The 19,232-nt window shown below is 38.5% G+C and overlaps 2 protein-coding genes across 2 annotated transcripts in view; one reads left to right on the top strand and one right to left on the bottom strand.

Moving 5' to 3' along the window:
* The window catches only part of mtor (mechanistic target of rapamycin kinase), a 78,168-nt gene that overhangs the window by 37,197 nt on the left and 21,739 nt on the right, over positions 1–19,232 (bottom strand). Inside the window, exons 24-28 of the mRNA XM_083895120.1 lie at positions 19,102–19,194; positions 18,615–18,761; positions 17,910–18,052; positions 17,246–17,408; positions 15,820–15,965 (exon numbers count right to left, since the gene is read on the bottom strand). Coding sequence (XP_083751246.1) covers positions 15,820–15,965; positions 17,246–17,408; positions 17,910–18,052; positions 18,615–18,761; positions 19,102–19,194 — 692 coding nt within the window. The remainder of the gene's footprint in view (positions 1–15,819; positions 15,966–17,245; positions 17,409–17,909; positions 18,053–18,614; positions 18,762–19,101; positions 19,195–19,232) is intronic.
* On the top strand, positions 10,626–13,951 carry angptl7 (angiopoietin-like 7). Its single transcript, XM_083894887.1, has 5 exons — positions 10,626–11,156; positions 12,311–12,411; positions 12,525–12,719; positions 12,931–13,126; positions 13,223–13,951. Exons 1-5 carry the CDS (start codon positions 10,796–10,798, stop codon positions 13,390–13,392), a joined length of 1,023 nt encoding a protein of 340 aa, XP_083751013.1. The 5' UTR covers positions 10,626–10,795; the 3' UTR covers positions 13,393–13,951.

Here is a 19,232-nt window from a genome sequence, read left to right as displayed (position 1 = left end):
TTCACTTAAAAGACAGTATAAGATTTCTGATCATGTTGACTGCACAGCAGTGTAGGCGATTATTAGCAGTGGTTACATAATAGTAGTTTCACCCTTTTTGAGTAATTATACACAGATAAGTGTTGGCAGGATGTCAAATGTTAGGCTTTTTCTAGGAAGAAACTTGCAAAGTGCTGTCAGACACTTTTTTGTGGGCTTTTTTGTTGGAGATTTAATTTTATACTGATTAAATGAGAACTGCCATTTTGTCCACAAACCTAAACTCAATTACCCAAAATGACAAACTATGTCCAATCAATAACATTTGCCACAGGTCAACTCCAGCCTCCAGTTTTAGACACCTGTCAAGGATAATTAAAGTAATAGGATGCACTAAACCACACGTTTGGAATGTGGCAGCAAAGGGTCTGAATCAAATCAGAGCCTTCAGCTTTGATTTGTCAAGACTCTGTAAAAAAACATTTTCACTTTGTCATTATGGGTTACAGTCTGATTGGCAATTTATATCCATCTAAGAAAACAAACAACAAGTTTGCAAAACGTGAGGGAATCTGGAAACTTTCTGCAGATACTGTAGCCAAAGCTAACATTGCTTTAAAAAAATCCTCCCCCGTTTACTTCCCCATGTCATTACGTAATTTCATAAATTTATGTTAACAGCATTAACGCCACTGTTGACTTGGGGGTAGTTAAGATTTTATTTTTTAATTTTTTTTCTTAAATAAATAAATAAAATAATTCTCCAAGATGTTGGTTCTGCCAGATCCTACCCATGTCTGTGAAGGCACTTATGAGTCAGTATGAATCAGTGATGTGAAGACATGGTTGTGGGTCGCTCACCAGCTTACCAACCACAAACACTGAAACTGTTATAATACTGCATCTAGCCAGTGGAAACACTGACATTACAACCACAGGTTTCTCTGGTATTAGGTGAGAAGCGTACTCCTGTGCCATTCCATGTTCCTCCAAGAAAAGTAATTTATTCATCACATGGAGGTACACTTGCCATTGCCAGTATACTCAGCAACAGAGTTAAATGGCAGAATAAAATTAATGTTTTCCTCTTTAGGGATATGTTTTCTCAGGGGGGGAAGTAAATGCACCAATTGACATCTGTCACACTTGTCTGACAAATGATGCGTTATCTGACAATACAGCACAGATCTCATTTGTACATCCTCACTCACCCACACCGCCGCCACATCTGGAAACACTCATTTGAACCACAAGTCTATTATATTTCCTCAACAGCAGCCACAGCCCATTCATCTGTAAAATGTAGCATTTAAAGAGTAATACTATGCCGCAGAGTTCCTGAGGACAGCGGGTATAACCTGAAGAAGAATACCCGAGCATAGGACCTGTCAGAAACTCAGTACGACACAGGGTAAAGGCCAGACGTGTGATGAAAGGGCACAGCAAGTGGTCAAGCCAACTGCTGGAGCAGATGAGTTTAGTGACCGGTAAGGAAAAAAAAAATTGAAACAGGAGCTATGTTTTAACATTAAAGGAAAATGCAGATAATCTGACTGCTGCCACTAACCTTCATAAGGCACATTTATAACTCAATGCTCTAGGTTTGTGTAAATTTGTCCTGCAACTTGTTTTCCAGCAATCACCCACTCTTCTCCAACTGCTGTCAGCTCTGTTTTAAACTCTAAATCTGATTATAGTGCATAAAATAACACAAAATTTCAACTCACAAAACTGCACAAAACCCCATACACCTTTTTCAGCGACAGGAACAAAAGGTTTCATACCCAAGTATTTAATGATTTAAGATACAAAATAAAAAGTACAAGTCCATCATCTTGAACCGCCATTTTTTTTTTATAGCAGCCCAAATGGAAAAACCAGCTAGAACTTGTATTTCGCATTTTGTAGAAAATCTTTTCTATGCAAATGAAGGTATGGTGTGTTAGGGCCACTCTAGATTGTTGAAATCTTCTGCTCATAATAATAATAATAATAATAATTATCTGCTGTTAATTAAATGATTCACCACAAACTACAAAAACAATCAATAAATACATTTTGCATGACGAGGAGTATTGTTGCCCTTGCACAGACTGCAGCAATTGAGGTTATTTTTCAAAAGATGCTGGTGTAAACAGATGACACAGACCGTCACACCGGAGGGAAATCCAACTACTCAGTGCGACTAGTGACTATATAACACGAGGAGGTGAGCTCATTTTTGTAAATGAGCATTGGTCTGTGACAAAGTGCTATGGACCGTTTCAGCCACAAATTAAATAATTACCCCATGGTTTGCTATATAAAAAATAAAAAAAACAACTACCACTGACGACGTCATACAGGTATGTTTTGTATATTTGGACTTGCAAATATAACGCATCAATAAATGCATTTTCAAGCTTCAACGGAACAAAAAGTTGCAAGGTCTCCACATTCCACCACATACAGACAAGGTGCACTAAAGCTGCACAGATGTGGTATCATCCAAGGAGACATCAGAATAGGGGTTTGCTCTCTTGTGGACTCTGGAGAATGCATTGTCCCTTAGCTGGAACCATCTGTATGCCAGCTATGAACACTTGAAGTTTAAAAGCATTCAGATGACAATGTTGTCCTCAAGCAAAAACGTCATCAAACTATTAACAAGCAGAAAACATCTTGAGACCACTGTCAGGTCACTTTCTTGTGCAGCGCTACAAGTTTCACTTCCTAACTTATGCTTTTTTTTTCTCTGTGATTTGCGTGCCTGAGGTATTGGGAAGACATTGAAAAGCACTTGAGCTTAAACTCTATCAACTGTTAAACTGATTTATTAGATTTTGTCATGAATTTTAGACAATGTGTGGTGTGTCACTGCATCAGATTTCTTTGAGGTTTAATTCAAAACCCCTAAATGAGGTTAACATGCAGTTCTTTCTCGCAGACATTTAGAGAGTGAGGACCTTGATATGATTCTTTAAAAGTATGAGGCCAGTAAATGGAATCTTTAATGTAAACTTGAGCTGAGACAACAAATCGGTTTAGGAGCTTTTCTCTTTATTAAAACAAGATTTCTGATTGTTTCAGCTTCTTAAATGTGAATTTCTTGGTTTCTTTGCTCCACATAACTCATAGAAATCATTAAAACTGAATAATTTTGGTTTGTGGACAAAACAAGACATTCAAGAACATCGTCATTTCCAGGTTTGACAAACACCGATCAACCCTTTTTAACATGTTCTCATATTTTAGGGACCAAATGATTAATCGAGAAAATAATGGACACATTAATCAATTACGAAAATAATCGTGAGTTGCAACTCTAATGTAAACAAAACAAAAATGCAAAAAAGGCATGTATTTTTGAATGATTAGTTATACAATTAGGTATACAATAAGGTAATTAGTTGACTGATAATCCATCCTTTTTCCGATTATATATTGGCTTTTAACAGTTCTAATAAATATTGACCATTATCTCTCAGCTGTTAAAATAAACATGGGGCGGATGAATCACTTTGCTGATAATGGCAATCACTTTGAAGAGTTTAATGATTTATTATATTGAAAACTCTAACCCAGCATGTATTCATTCCATTTCAATGTATATATATTTATTCTTTTCAAATGTTAAACACTTGACCAGGGGTGACAAGTTAAACTGCAGGATAGAAGGAAAATCCCCTGCACTCCAACAAAATAACTCACGACCCCCATAACTCAAGTGGCTTGGATATTTAATTGAGAAAAGAGAGAATGATCCAAGAGTAAATTGTACATATTTCCTCCACAGAGGGTAAGCTTTATGTGAGGCGCACAGAGAGGGAAAACCTCATGACTGGACCTAATCTAAACTAATTAGTAAAATATCCACTTAATCCTTGCTGATTTTTGGACCTTTTTCTTGCCAAGTGCCAATTCCTTTCCCTAATGTTGAGCATAATTAAAAAATGGGAAAGGTTATCTAAATTCAAGAATACCTTTTACCTTTTTACCGTTGATGTTGTATACTGAAATATAAAAGAGGCCTTTCAAAGTCTACAACCACTTATGGGAAAGTAGTCTCAGTCATCATAATATACTGATTATTATAAACATGATCCTACCATGCTGTCAATAAACGCACAAAACCTGTACGGGAAAATCACTCACGCACAATCTGATTTTATTCTCGAGTTCTTTAAACGCATAGGGCTGTGCGAAAGTAAATTTTGGTGACTTGACAGAAGGAAAAAAAGCTGCACATATAAATTATCCGATTTTCAGTTGATAGTTTGGTTTGGCAGAATGTTGATGGAGGCATGAATCTGGACACTGTCAAGAGGGCTGAATCGTTCCATGTGACTGAGGCATGCTGAAACGGAGACTAAATATCTGGCCCATTTCAGTGGCAGATCTTTCACACCACTCTTCCTTACATTTGGAAAAATTATACTTATCTAGTCTCGGTTTTGAAGAGCCATTCATCTTTGGCGTAGCCAGAATGCAATTTAAATTACAATATACTGAGAACAAACCCAACTATCCTGGCACCTTGGGGAGTTCTTTCCAGTGTGCAGGCCATTTCATAGCAAACTACGGATGAAAAATGGGTGGAGTTGGACCTTTGTTGATGACACTCACTGCACTGTCTCTGAAGCAAACATCCCAAGGCAAGAGGGCATGAGAATGCCCTATAAGAAATAAAAAGAAAATAAACATTTATATCCACGATGAGCTCATGTTTACAAAAAAACGTCTAGCCAATCAGACATTCTACAGTGAGTCAGGATGGATAACCTGTTTTTAAATATGATTTTATCTCGTCTCGTATGTGGCACAAATGAAACATTCTTCAAAAAGAAAACCTCACATATAAACGCATTTGTTTATATTGTCTCTACAAGGTAAAAACTGAAACTACAGTTCCTTTTTTATTAGCAACTACAAAGCTCAAAAAATAAATCACTGATATTTTGTGCTCATTAAACCCTTTTCCTCAAACGTTTCTTTGGATTAAAGAATTAGTTTCAAATTATCCTCATTTGAAAGAGGGAAGAAAGCAAAGAGAATATTGCATAAATGGGTCTAAAACATTTTTTTCACATAAATATTTGAGACAGAAAAATGTTCTATACTGTTTCCATGTGATTGAACTGGCCAATGAAAGCAGAGCTAGTCAAGGCAATTCTATGTTGAGGAAATTAAAATGCTAAATCTGAAACTGTATTTTTGATATGCTTGAACAAAGTAAACAGTACATAATACATACTTTAAATTAATCATTAAGTGCTGTGGAATCTAGCAGAAGGACTCGTGTTCTGGAATTCAATTGATAGCCGTTTTCAAACAAAACAAAATTGCAAACTCTCCTGATGTTCTATTTCTGAAATCATTCAAAGCAGGTGCTGGTGCTTTTTTACCTCCTGATTTTAAGAGTTACTGTTTAAGATACAGTCCTTTCAGAAATGCAAGGACAACTATCACCACCATTCATTATTCAGATTATATCATAAAAAATACCATACCCTAACAGTGTCCTTCAACACAATGACGTTGTAATACTGGAACACAACATAAAGCTTCAGTAATAACCTACGCTCATGGAAGTAATAAGCAACAGGTTGTCATTACCCAACAGCGATCTGGGTCTCTGCTTGTCTTTAGAGACAGTATTAAATCATTGCATGAGAAAACCAGGGAGGCGAAGGAAGTGGTTACCTCAGACAACCATCTCCTTCCAGGCTGACCTGGGATGAGTGCAGCTATAGAGGAGGCAACTCATCTGACACCACCTGACCAACCCAATGTCTCCCAGCAGAGAGAAACACTTACTATTTCACTAAATCAGAAATAATAAAATAGTCAAGTGAAAAAGGTAAATGGAGAGAAAACAGTCCGCTCTCTTGCATGACTTACATGTGTGACTTACATGACACATGTCTTTTTTTCAACTAAGTTAGGCGTGTTAGGGAGTCATGGAGACATCAGCCAGAGAAACTATTTCACCCATGTTTACACCACACTGGGACACCACTGCAGAATGCCTCTCCTGGGTTCCTCGCCTCCAGGTCAAGAGGCCAATAGAACAAAGTGTCTCCAGCGGCCACCCCCCGAAAAAAAAACTGAAAGTCACCTCATTGGAATGCTGCTGTTGCTATGTAGACAAAGAAAGCCTTATATTGTTTTTTGGACTGGCCTGAGTTCCTGCAGATGTCATATTGATTACAATTTCAGTAACAATATTTAGATAAATATACATGGGATGTATTTAATAGGTATATTTTGCTTTGATCAAGTGAAATCTACTCATGCTGTGATTGTTTTACCCCCCCACAACAATATAACAAGCAATGTCAGGCATCACAGAGCTAAAAGGTCTGTGATAGAGTCTATGAATGTTGGCACAAGAGGTTTTGTCCAGTGACAGAAGTTATTTTATGTCCCGGTGTCACGAAATGCCTCTCTGAAGCAGTGCCACATGGCCAGCTTTGCTTACACAGGACAGGAGGACGTATTCTAAAGGGATAGCGGCTAATCCATTTGCTTTCCATCAAGTACTGTTTTTCCCAGCTACTGGTTTGTAAGGTGGTGAGTGGCCAGCCTTTGCAGCATAACAGCAGATGTCACCTGGTAGCCATCACCAGCTTAAGCCATCAGAGCACTTGATAGTCTGCCAGGACACAAGGGCTGCCATTTTCAGAGTTAGAGTATGTACTGGTGCATATTGTCTCCTTTATTATTGAAAATATGGAACAGTTTATTTTTCCCTCTATACGTGACTGGGTTTAACTGTGGTGGAGCTCACAGTGTCCTTTGTTTACGAAGAAATTCGAATCCATGGCAACTTAGTGTTCGCTTTCGGCATTTAAAATACATTTTAATTGTGACTTGATTACAGCCTGAACGCACCAGCAGGCATGCCATTCCTATTTTCAAATACTAGACATTAAGCAAGGCATAAAAGACAGTGGAGCTACAAACCAAATGTATCCATTTTATAATGTATAACAAAACACCCACCACACTTGGTTGGTCTTGAACTTTAAGTCTTCCACGTTTGTTCAAACTGGATCACATGGATCAAAATGTTTCCATTGCTACAGCAAAGGCTTTGCAATGTTAGCTTGCACTTGAGATAAATATGATTACAGGGTTCTGCAGTAAAATAACACAGTAGAGTTAATGATGGCCACTGTGCTATCAAAATTGCTATACAGCAGTTAATAACACAATTTCTTTATTCTAACACTTCTCTTCAGCTTTACATTATTTTTAACTTCAGACTTTCTTCTCTCGCTACCTCGCAACCCTCTTTCATTTTCTCGCTCCCCCTTTCTGTGCCCCAATTTTTCCTTTCACCCCAGCCGGTCGAGGCAGATGACCACGCATTTTTGAATCTGGATCTGTCAGAGATTTCTTCCTGTTAAAAGGGAGTTTTTTTCTCTCTCCAATGATGCCTAGTGCTTGCTCATTGTGTGAGTTGTTGTTGTTCTCTTCTGTCTGGAGGTTTCTGCCTTACTATGTACAGTGCCTTGAGATAATGTATGTTGTGATTTGGCACTATACAAATTAAATTAAATTAAATTAAATTAAATTAAATTAAATTAAATTAAATTAAATTAAATTAAATTAAATTAAATTAAATTAAATTAAATTAAATTTAATTTAATATTTAGCTTCAGCTCTTATTTGTACTTTTAATCTTAACACAGGATACCATAAATCAAAAAATACTGGGTGAGAATATTACACTTTCAAATAAGCCAGACAGACAGACAGGTGGAAGAGGTTACCGTCAATAAAGATTATGTAATTTCAATTTCAAAGTTTTGAGATAGAAGCTCTGGAATTCTCTGGCTGCCGCTTCCACCTTCTGCCTTTCCTGTAATTGAAGCCATGCGTAGTCTGCTGACAGTTCGGTCCCAGTGGTCACTGTTAGATTACAAAATGTTTTTCCAGTGTATATTAGGACACAAAAGCCACCAGTGGGAATATTTCGACTAAAAACAGTTTCAGTTCAGTCAGCTCACACTCATCAAAAATAGATGACTCCTACAAGTAGCACAGCACAGGGAGCTACTTGTAATTTGGTCAATGAAATGTGTGGGCTTTCCAAGGAAGTCATATAAAGTAGAGGCTTTGGTTAAAGTTTAGTAAGTTCCTCTAATTTCAAAAGGAGCCAAGCATTCATCACTGAGCCTGGTGACATGGTTAGAGGGAGAGAGGTGTTTAAAGAAGCCGTTTCTAAGGAAAACACAGCATGTTGCTGAACATATAAAACAGCATGCAGCTGGACTTTCTTGTTCTAGCACTGAATGACACAGTCCAGGGCCAAAGGAAAGTGATGCCTCTGGGATGCATTGCTGCAAAGTGAGATGTGAGATGTGACTCAGAGAGCAGTTAGGACAATGAGAGAATCCAGAGAGGCAAATTATCCACATTTTTCCCAAAAGAGACTGGCATAAAATCAATGACTAAGGGTTATGATTTACAGGGAGGTCAACAGTCACTATGCATCATATAACACCAGATTATTGAACAGTCAGAAACACCTGACCACTGTAGAAATATTATTCATACATACAGGGACCAAGGATTCAAATTATTTTATTGCTCCCATTGACAGCTTGCAATTAAAAAAAAATACGCAAAAAGTAAGTGGTGGCGGGTTGAAAAGAGTGGCTTACACCTTTCATGGAGGAATATGCCAGTGAAAATGAGCACATCTGAAAGTTCCCATGATGCAGGGGTGATTCAGAGGAAAAAGCATTAATTTGCCTGATCATGAGAGGAAAAGTGAGGGAATCTTGCAAAAATATCTGGCAAGAAGGACTCAAAATCCAGAGGTTTTAAGGAAAACAAAGCCTAACTGGTGATGCAGGATTAAGACAATGGCAAATGAGGGTGAAACCCAAGTCATGGCTTTGCGCTTCTAGACATTACATAATTATATATAAATAAAGAAATAATGTAACTGACTGACAACGTCTAGTCAACCAATTATTCTTTGAACAGTATGTGTGAATGAAAGCCATAACATAAATTAAACAAATCGTACATATGTACACATGCTTATACATGCACTATATCTTGACCAACTGATCTTTCTGATTAAGTTTAAGCTTGAGAGTGCACTACATCATCAGTGTGTACAAGATACACTTATATAAGCAAGATTGTCTGTTGGGGAGATTTAAGCATGCCAATTGTTCACTGCTGTTAGCTGTATGATGTCAAATTGTTGACTGACTGACTGACATTTCATCTTTTCCCGAAAGTTCATTCCAGTCCATGTGGAGAAAGGAAAAGCAATAAAGCTTAAAGTTCAAGTAAAAACTGACAGGAATGTCTTAGTCCAGCCATGTCTCAGTTAATGCTGTTCAGCACTTCCGGCATTTGCAGCATACTCTTGCCCTTCATCAAAGCAGTTTATCTATTTTGTTATTCAGAATTGTCTACTACCATGGAAGTCATGCAGGATCATGGCGTCATGAACTATGACATACACTGATAACCACCCAACACTACACAAGACCCCTTAGGCGTCTTCTGGGTCTCCTCTAATTTAGCAGGGCTGGCAGCTTTTTAGGGGAGTTGGGATAAAATAAAAAGTCCTCAGACTGGGGATTGAGGAGAACCAATTATTATTTTTCCCCTGAGAGTCTTCAGTGTCTTAATTGCTAATTAGAGGGAAAAGTTAAAATAAATAATTTATGATTTACTGTACTTCCAATTTTGACTCTTTTTATAAAAGGAGTGAGTCCACAATTTTTCCAACTTATTTGTGAATCAGATTTTTACAGTGTCACAAAGTATGCATAAATATGTGCTGTAACAATTGCCATTTCCATCTGCTATTCATAAATGTCAGAAAATCACTTAATTTGAATGTGTTGTGGTTCTCTGGTGGGTAACAGTAAACCATTCGAGCATGTGCAATGGCAAAGTGTAAAGCCTTTACACATGTTGAAAGCACATTCAGACGTTCAAATGTACAAATTCTTTACGCATCATGCAATTTTTGGTCTACTTTAATCCTGACGTTTTCAGCTTTCATTTTGGATCAACACCATTTTGTAATCTGATGCTAAAAAGCTCAGGGTAGAACACGCCTGCTTTGACATCTGCAGAAAAGTACAGCATCAATAGAACACTTAACCTACAATTAAGAGTACTTAGTGACTTCACAGATCTTTTGGCATGTAAAGACCAAATTTTCCGAAGAAGTCAGCCCGAGGTCAAAGTATCACCTGTCATTAACAGATAATTAAAGTGTTAAGAGGAGAAAATTACAACTCCCAAAAGCAACGATGCAGACGTTTTAACAGTGTAGCAGATTAAGATAAACATAATTAAAGAGTTTTCAGTAACACGTAGCACACACTGTGAAGAGCAACATATTTGGGAAAAGCCTGCACTTCTCACACATCAGCTAATACGTTTCTCTTCCAAGCAATTGTTGAGCAACATTACTGCCCAGAAAAATGAATCACCCAACAAAGCGAGGAGAAATGTGGGGATTGGAGAAAGTAAAATGAGGGTAGAAGCAGAGGTGGGCTAGGGGAGGAGGGATAGGAAAGGCCCTCCACCCACAAGGTTGGAGAGGATCAGCCCGGTAACTGGTGTGCACCAGGAGAGAGGGGGTGGACCCACATGCAAAATATTTAAGATGCTCAGGCAGAGGAGGGCTTCACTGAGGAAATAAGACAGAGCTTTGGTAAGCTGTTAGTCAATAGAGAGCTCCAACTCAACTGGTTAGGCAAAGCTAATATTTCTAGCAAGACATTGTACAGGGACCGACTACTTCTGATCATAGACAACTGAGGTTGTGTGAAAGGTGGTCGTATAGAAAATGGCAAAGAAAAGGTTGAGCATACTGGTTCTAGGGGTGACACTGCTTCTGTTAGCAGAGACATGGGCCCAGAATCCCAGAAAGAGACTGGCAACTTCAAAGCCAGCCAAGGCTCAGTGCTGCGATGAGGTGCGCTCTCTCAAGGTCCAGGTAGCCAATCTGACTAGTCTCCTTGAGGAGCTGAGTCGCAAGCAGGGAACAGACTTATTGAACGTTGTGAGGCAAATAATGGAGCTGGACAAACAGAACCGGCAGCAAGAAGCACGAGTTACGGAGGCAGAGAGCAAATACTCGGAGATCAACAACCGTGTGGAGATCATGCAGCTACAAACCCTGCAATCTGCCACTCAGACCTCATCAGGTGAGCCTTCATGCTTTATAATAGGCAAACAATGAAATTACGCACTGTCTACAGATGTTGTGCATGCAGCTTGTTTTTTTAAATGCAAGAATATGGTTTAACTTAGCATTTTCTTTCCATTTAAATGTATGTGAAAGCAATGTACGTCAACTAAATATTCCTCAGGAGAGCTTGTTAAGTGTTCACACATGGTAAACCTGATTCGTCAGTTGTGCATATTTGACCTGCCGCTAATTTTCACTAGCCTGCTGAGCAGCTGCTGTGAAATTCATCCGTGTCCACATATGGTCACAGAAATATTAGACCTGAGTGAACTTCAAATGTACCTTTAGTTTTCCCCTATTTTTATTGAAGGAGCCTTTTTTTTATTAAGTTAACCATATAATAAGTCTTGTTTTTAGTACAATTTCTCAACTACCAATACCCAGGTACACAATAAATTGAGTACTTTCCTTTCATTTTGAATGTGCTTGTCAACATTTTACAGAAAAATGTCATATCAGTAAAATATTTATTTATGGTAGCAGTTAAAAAGCCTTGTCCATTGTATTGCGGATTCCAGACAACTGCTGTGAATTGGTAGTGAGGGCAATTCCTCGGCACCAATTCACAATTGACAGCAGTCAAAGGCATTAGTTTGGAGCTAGAGGCCAATGTGCAGTTCCATCAAAGGGAAATCATCTCCACCATTCAAGTCAACTTTAATACACCACTAATCAGCACTAGATGGCACAGAAAGGTTAAGTAGCTATGACATAGTTTATTATTTCAATCCCTCAATTGTGTGGTCTAATATTGCCACATTATGTCACTGGCAAATTGAGCACAGAGACCTTTTTAAAAATTTGAGTAAATTGGAGACAGGAGAGCAGAACAGGAAGGGATGTGAAGATTAGAAGTGGAACATTTCCATCCCTTTTTCTTTTACACAGACTTGTTTAAGTACTGGGTTTATTGCTCCTCAGTGCTCTAATAGCCTTGTTAATGGCATGGCCATACTGTAACAGGATAACATTAGTAACCATGCAACAATCTGAGACTTATGACCTAAGTTTTACATTTTACTTTACAAATCAAATATCCACAAAGCTGTAAGAATGTATATAAATGCACATGGTTTTCAATAACTTGAGATGTTCTTTTTTTTTTTTTAGATGCAATTTATGACTGTGCATCACTCTACACCAAAAACTACAAGATCTCTGGCGAGTACAAACTGCCCAAAGATGAGTTTCTGGCGACACCCGAGTTGAGCGTAAGTTACATTTGAGCCCTGTATATTGCATTTGTGTCATCTTTTTAGCAGAGCATTGTGAGCTCTCCCTATTCACTCTTTGCACTGCATTAAAATTTGGTTAATGCTTTAAGGTGTTCTGCGATATGGACACAAAAGGAGGTGGTTGGACTGTGATCCAAAGGCGCAAAATCGGCTTGACATCATTCAACCGTGACTGGAAGCAATACAAAAGTGGATTTGGATCCATCCGTGGGGACTTCTGGCTGGGCAACGAAAACATCTTCCGTCTAACAAGGCAGCCCACTGTGCTCCGAATTGAGTTAGAGGTACGAATTTGAAAACATGGCAATCCTGTAGGCCTAAACAAACTATAAACCTAAAATATTGTGGGACAATTTCTTCTAAACAGGTACTGGGCAAAAAGATGATGAATAATAACTCACACAACTTAGGCATTAGGAAAACAATGGGTGCCAATATTCTCAGGTTCTAAAGCTGTCAGTCTTTTGATCATTTTATGTGTGCTTTCCAATGCAGGACTGGGAAGGACAGACGCGCTATGCCGAGTATGGTTTTTTCACCGTCAGTAATGAGCTCAACAGCTACAAGCTCTTCCTTGCCAACTATAGTGGGAACGCTGGAGACTCCCTTCGCTACCACAACAACACCAACTTCAGCACCATACACAAGGACAATGACAAATGTGTGGATGACTGTGCCTCTCTGCGCAAAGGTAAATGATTAGAGAGAAAAAACAAAAACTAGGCACGTAGGAATGTTCTTTCAATTAACAATAGATCTCTCCTTTACCTCCTTTATCTCCCTCCAGGTGGCTACTGGTACAACTGCTGCACCGACTCAAACTTAAATGGTGTTTTTTATCGCTACCGGGAGCACACAAAGAACACAGATGGGATCACTTGGTATGGTTGGCACGGGCCCAACTACTCCCTGAAGAAAGTGGAGATGAAGGTCCGTCCAGTGGGTTTTCAACCATAGGTTCTTCCACTGTGTTTCCTGGATCATGATCATGGGCATGAATGCAGAGAGATTTCACTAATACTTGGTCAATCAAAATGTAGCCTTCCCTTGACTGTTTGTGTTGATCTGCTTATGTTTTGAGTCAGATGAATGTGTAATGTTTCTACCGTGTATGATTGTAAAGTGTACTTTAGTCTGTGTATTTATCAGTAAAATATTTTATTTTTTAAAAGCTTTGATAAATGCTCTTTACCACTGTCCCATTTGGGTAAACAGAATTTAATATTTTCTCTCTGAAAGCACTAGGATGTATTATTTAGACACAAAATTATTATAGTAGCAGCAAGTTTCAGTCTAGACTGGTCTAGTTCAGGTTTAAATCATTAGGACTGATAGGAACTAATGAAATGTTAGGATCTGTGTAAGTTGCTGGAATGGGACCAAACGCCAAAGGTATTTCTTATGAATTCCAATAAATTTTATTAAAACCTTAACCGTTAATAATAGAAATGTGTGATTTGTAAAATGTGTACAGCTCTGTAATTATGTTGTTTTATGTGATAGAAAATAAAGATATTTTTTAAAAGAAATGTGACGCACTCGTGTTTCAAACAAGATTTCACTTCACCATGTGTCAAACTTAGTGGGTGTCTAAGAGCAAAGCAAAGTCTTGTGTCCATTCATATCCACATATTTGCCTTGAGCCAGTGACTTCTGACTCATGGGTCATCTCATGACATTGTGGGCAAAGGTCTCAGGACACGAAAGCCAAACACAGGAATGAGGACCACACACACACACACCCACACTTTTCTTCCATCGTGTTAAATGCCTCCAGGTTAACTGCTCTGACAACAATAACAGCATTTTGCTTTAATGCCAATGGATTCCTAAGAGCAGTTGAATGCCTACAGACAGGGAGCACTGCCTGCACAGGCTCAGATGTAGGCTTTGTCAGTCAGAAATGACTGAGGTGCAATAAAGTTCACTTAAATACAGATACAGCTCAAAGTATTCAAACTTATGTCTCCAACAAAAAGAGTCGACATAGCGTAGGCCATAAAGGCAGTTCTTATGGCTAAGGATACACAGTTATGACAAATATACATAACAGAAAACAGTGATAATATTGTGGAAATGTTAAAGGTATCAAAATATTTTAAAAGCCGAGTTTGTTGGCTTATGTCCTGCCACTGAATAAAACTATTCACATAAGCTACAACGGATGACCACCAGCAGACATTTCTAAGAATTCTATTAATACAGTTTCAGCATCCGAACAAACTAAACTTAATAATACATGTCACCCTGCCTTGTTGTTAACCCAAATTAAAGATTATTCTCAGGCATACTTGAAGGCAAGGGGGGTTATAGTGACGATGCTACTGAAAGACTGACGGCATGTAATGTGAATTGTGATTGGAATTATGACTCATGATATCCATAAGTACTTAAAGTGTATAATTTATCTTTTTCTCCATGGTGTGGTGGTAAAAACTTTAACAAAAGCACTACTTGTAGAAATTAATACTTGATATATATATATATATATATATAAAACAATAAAAATCAAATCAGTAAATACCTATTTTGATATTATTGAATCAGGGGATAAGCCAATAGTACCAGCCATATTGAACTAAAAGTGACGATGCCTCCTCCTCATTTAAAAGTGAAATAAGACAATTATTTTTTCCAATATAGCTGCGACTCAGTAAGCCAGGTTACGTATTGGGTTCTTTTGCACACTAGCCTCTAGATCTTTTATGGGAAATCCTGGAGAGGTGAGAACCAGATGGGGATATTGAAAACACCAGAGTGCAGACTCCCATCATTCATCATCATCAAGGTTCCTGAGAAATTGAAAACAGGCCCCCGAGAAACACAAGTCCAGACACTCACAGATGAAAAGGAGGCAAGCGTCCAATTAGATGGCTGGAAAACAGATTTCTCTATACCATGCCAAAGACACCGAAAAAAAAAAAAGAAAGATGAGAAAAGGGATGGAAAAAAATGACAGAACATATCAAAGGCTTATGGGACACGAGTATAATGTATGATATAATTTTCTTTTTTCTTTGTGAATTTTTAGATTAAATCTTGACTCAGAGTCATTTAATGTTTGTATTTAGTCACAACCTCTAATACGATCACTGTTAATCACAGAGGGACCTGTCAACCCTCATCTCTCGGATGAAAATTAAATCTACATTAGCTTTTAATTAAGCTCAGATTTAATGAACCATTACTTGATTAATATGGGTACTGAATTACGTGGTGATCTCAAACTTTACAAGAGATTATTTGTTTCTCCTGATTTGGAATATTTTTAGCGTGAAGTCACTTGTTATTTGCTTATTTCATTCGGTCATATTCTGTGAAGAAGAAGAAAGACTGAGGTCAACTGCTCACAATTGATGAAGGCTGTGGTTGTTTCTCTCCTACCTGATAAGAGACTCCAGGATTAGAGGAGAAGGGCCTTTCTGAAACTCTAGCTCTTTGTAATGAAGAGCCTTGGCGTAGGCACGACACTTGGCAGCTCGCTCTCCAAGAAGCACAATACCATTATCATCTCGAAGAGGCAGAGGGCCCTGGAAAAGTAAACAAACTGTGTAAACATGTTGACTTCCCAAAATGAAATAAAGAAGTTGTCTGTGATCTTTACTGTCCTCTATCGGCAATTACTTTCCTCATTCAACAGAACTTTCTCTGCTAATGTATCTCTGACTGTAGTTAAGGTAGCCTGGCATTAGGCAATTATAAGTATGCTTATTATTGATCCATTATCACATCGGTGTGCAAAAACACATGTGAAAGCCCACAGAACACACTGACAGCACTTCTTTCCACTAGCTTGGAAGGAGATACTGTGTGCATTGCTACTGCAGTTTCACAGCAGGGGTTCCCTGATGAAACCTGTTATTATGACCTAACCATGACGATCTTTACCCTCGACCTTAGGGCATATGCGCTAATTAGTTCAACATGTGTGGTCAAACAAGAGACAGACAGAAAGGCATTCTATGTTTAACCTTTATGAGTCTCCCAACACCTGTCGAACCAAGTATTTATGAGGTTCTAAGCATTTTCTTCATATATTTAAAATTACATACATTTGTTCATAATGTTCTCTTTTACTTAAAGTAACAGTTAAGTGATGTAATGAATTGATGTTGTGGAAGCTTTAAATCATGCCACAGTTCAGATATCCCAGTATATAGAGATGTGGGATTGGTGTTTCCAGAAATAAGAGGAGAAATCAGGAAACTGGGGCGGTTTGTGTTGTCTGTGCATTGATACATTAACAGAACAACTTTACATGTGTTTACACGTGCGGTCACAGACTCCATTTGGAATCTGTTAACTTTCTGGCAGATGCTAGATGCCAAAACATTGAGTGTTTTTATGCATGATTTAGTGTTAAGATGTGTTTATGACACTGGAAGATGACACATGAAATTGAGTGGGCCTCAACAACATCAAAGCAGATGAGAACTGAATGCTGCTGCTATGCCAGCAGAAGACACATTGAAGTACAACTCATTTTTAAAATGGTAGACATCATCATGTATTGTAGTTTATGTCATGAACATCCAATGAGTATGTATTTTCTTTTCCTGAAAGAGACAGGGCAGTTAGAATCAAAAAAGCATTGATAGTATGAATAACATTGATGCCTTGTAGATTTATGATAGGTGGGACTACTCGCCACAGCTTTAAATGCTCTAGCAGCTAATATTAAAACCTTGAATTTAAAATGACCTGTAACTTGAGGCATGGGCCTGCACGCATTTTAATAATATATGATGTGTATATAAAGTATATGACAGTGAAAATGTGGTGTGCTGTAGGTGCTGAAGTGCTCACACACCTTGTCACTGTGTTCCATGAACTCTGCCAGGTTGAGCAGAGTCTGTGTGACCTCAGCAATGTCCTGGGAGGTCAGAGCTAATTCAATGCTGCGGATGAGCTCGTCCTGTTGATCCTCGCTCAGCTCAGACCAACAAGACAGGAAGGCAGCATTGAACAGGTCCCTGTGGCCCACAGAGGAATCATTAAAACATTGAAACAAACTGAGATACAACATTAAAATGTGATTTTCAGTTAAGTTTTAAACCAATTTGGGATCAGTCAGCAGTGATTATTATTATCAAATACAATGTATTTATTGTATGTCTTGAATTTTTCAGTAACAATCTGCTTCATATCTATAGTTAAATACAGTAGCGTGTGGAAACTAGTAGATAATCCAACCAATCAAACAGCTTCATATTAAGCAGTTCAACAACAGCAGCTGATGTTTCTCTGTTCACTGTAGTTGTCCAACCCTCCCCCAGAGCTTCAAACTCTGTTATGTCTCTGCATTAATGTGGGAAACTTCATCCAATCAGCCAATACAGTAACAGGCAACAGGTTTTAATGTTAGTTCAGTTGTGAAGCTGTGAAAAGTGGAACATTTTCAATAAAAAGATCACAATCAAGTCAATGCGGAGCACTGTAGAGGAAGTGAGCTGCAATGGACATAGGTGGTGTACCTGGCAAGAGGAATGTAAGTTTGAGCCAGTGACCAACATGATCGCAGGGCGGGCGAGGAGGACTCCTTGAGTAAGACGACACTCAAGCGTCTCAGCCACTCCAGCCAGTCATCTTTGGACACCTTCCTGGCAGCACCCCAAGCCTGCAAATAGAAAGGAATCATTCAATTTAGAAGTCACTCCAAACAATGGAAGAGCATTCTCGATTAGGCATTTTTATGATCATGGTGGAGATTGCAGAGCATACTTTTTACAATGTGGGATAGCACTGTATATTTTATATTTAATCATTTAAATCAATTGAAAGACAGACCGAAGAAAAATATGCAAAATAGTATCCACTGCAACCATTCTTCTTGCTCGCATTTGTGACATCACAATTCATGCACAGGTGACACGGGTGAAAAGAAAACACCACAGGTCAGACCAAAAACAGGCAATAGGAAAGGTGTTAATTGCCTTTTTAGAGGGTTCACAAATCCTGGGTTTAACAACAAAATATTGTGGGAAAAGGGCTCCAGTTTGCCCTGTACGGAAAAATAATCGCGTTTCTCTGTTCGATAAATTACGTTTGTTTTATCAGCAGTTTAGTTTGTTGACAGTCAGTCATCAACACATGTAAACTATGGACTTGTAAACAGGACACAATACAGTACACAGCATAGCAATACCTGCAGTCAAAAAACAAAACGAGAAAAACTTGACCTTTTGAAGTGCCGTGGTGCTGACGTGAAGCTTCTTCATAGGCCCCGCCTCCACTGGCCCACTGACCAGAGTGTCACCTTGGTTACCACGATGCTGGCGATGTTGGAAGATTAGAGGGTCCTCTTCCTCCTCTGCCAGTGTATAGCCCTGTTATGACCACAAACAAACACACAGACCACACACAAACAGACCACACACAGACTTGTTAACTGTTAAGTCATGCTTCAAAACATGTTTTGTGAATGTCGACATGCATTTCCCTCCTGAGGTACAATTGTTGATAAATAAAGCATAGTCATTAATTGATAATGCTGCTGCACTATACATAAAAAGAGTTGACCATGTGCAGAAAGTATGTCCTGAAAGAATTGTATTTTTTAAATCCAACTAGGCAAGAAGAAAAAAAATAAGAAAACTCAGGAAACACATGAACTCAGGAAATGCATTGCATCAGTTGGGTTTATTAGACATATTGTGGGGGACTTACCTTAACAATGCGACATATGAGTATGTCATATCGCTGGTGGTTTATTCTGTGTTTCAGCATCACTTTGTTAACCATGGGGATGAAGATCTGGTACTAAAAGGAAAAGGAAGGACAGTAAATAAAAGGATGTG

This window comes from Microchirus variegatus (genome assembly GCF_963457635.1).
Source record: "Microchirus variegatus genome assembly, chromosome: 9".
Lineage (NCBI taxonomy): Eukaryota > Metazoa > Chordata > Actinopteri > Pleuronectiformes > Soleidae > Microchirus > Microchirus variegatus.
The sequence above is the reverse complement of the archived record's forward strand: the minus strand, read 5'-3'. Positions and strand labels throughout refer to the sequence as shown.

What these genes read in the sequence shown, in the direction of transcription:
- angptl7 (XM_083894887.1), top strand. Translation starts at nt 10,796, where the DNA reads ATGGCAAAGAAAAGGTTGAGCATACTGGTTCTAGGGGTGACACTGCTT. An exon ending in TGGCGACACCCGAGTTGAGC is followed by an intron (nt 12,412 to 12,524) that starts GTAAGTTACATT and finishes TAATGCTTTAAG; the next exon opens with GTGTTCTGCGATATGGACAC. An exon ending in TGCTCCGAATTGAGTTAGAG is followed by an intron (nt 12,720 to 12,930) that starts GTACGAATTTGA and finishes TTTCCAATGCAG; the next exon opens with GACTGGGAAGGACAGACGCG.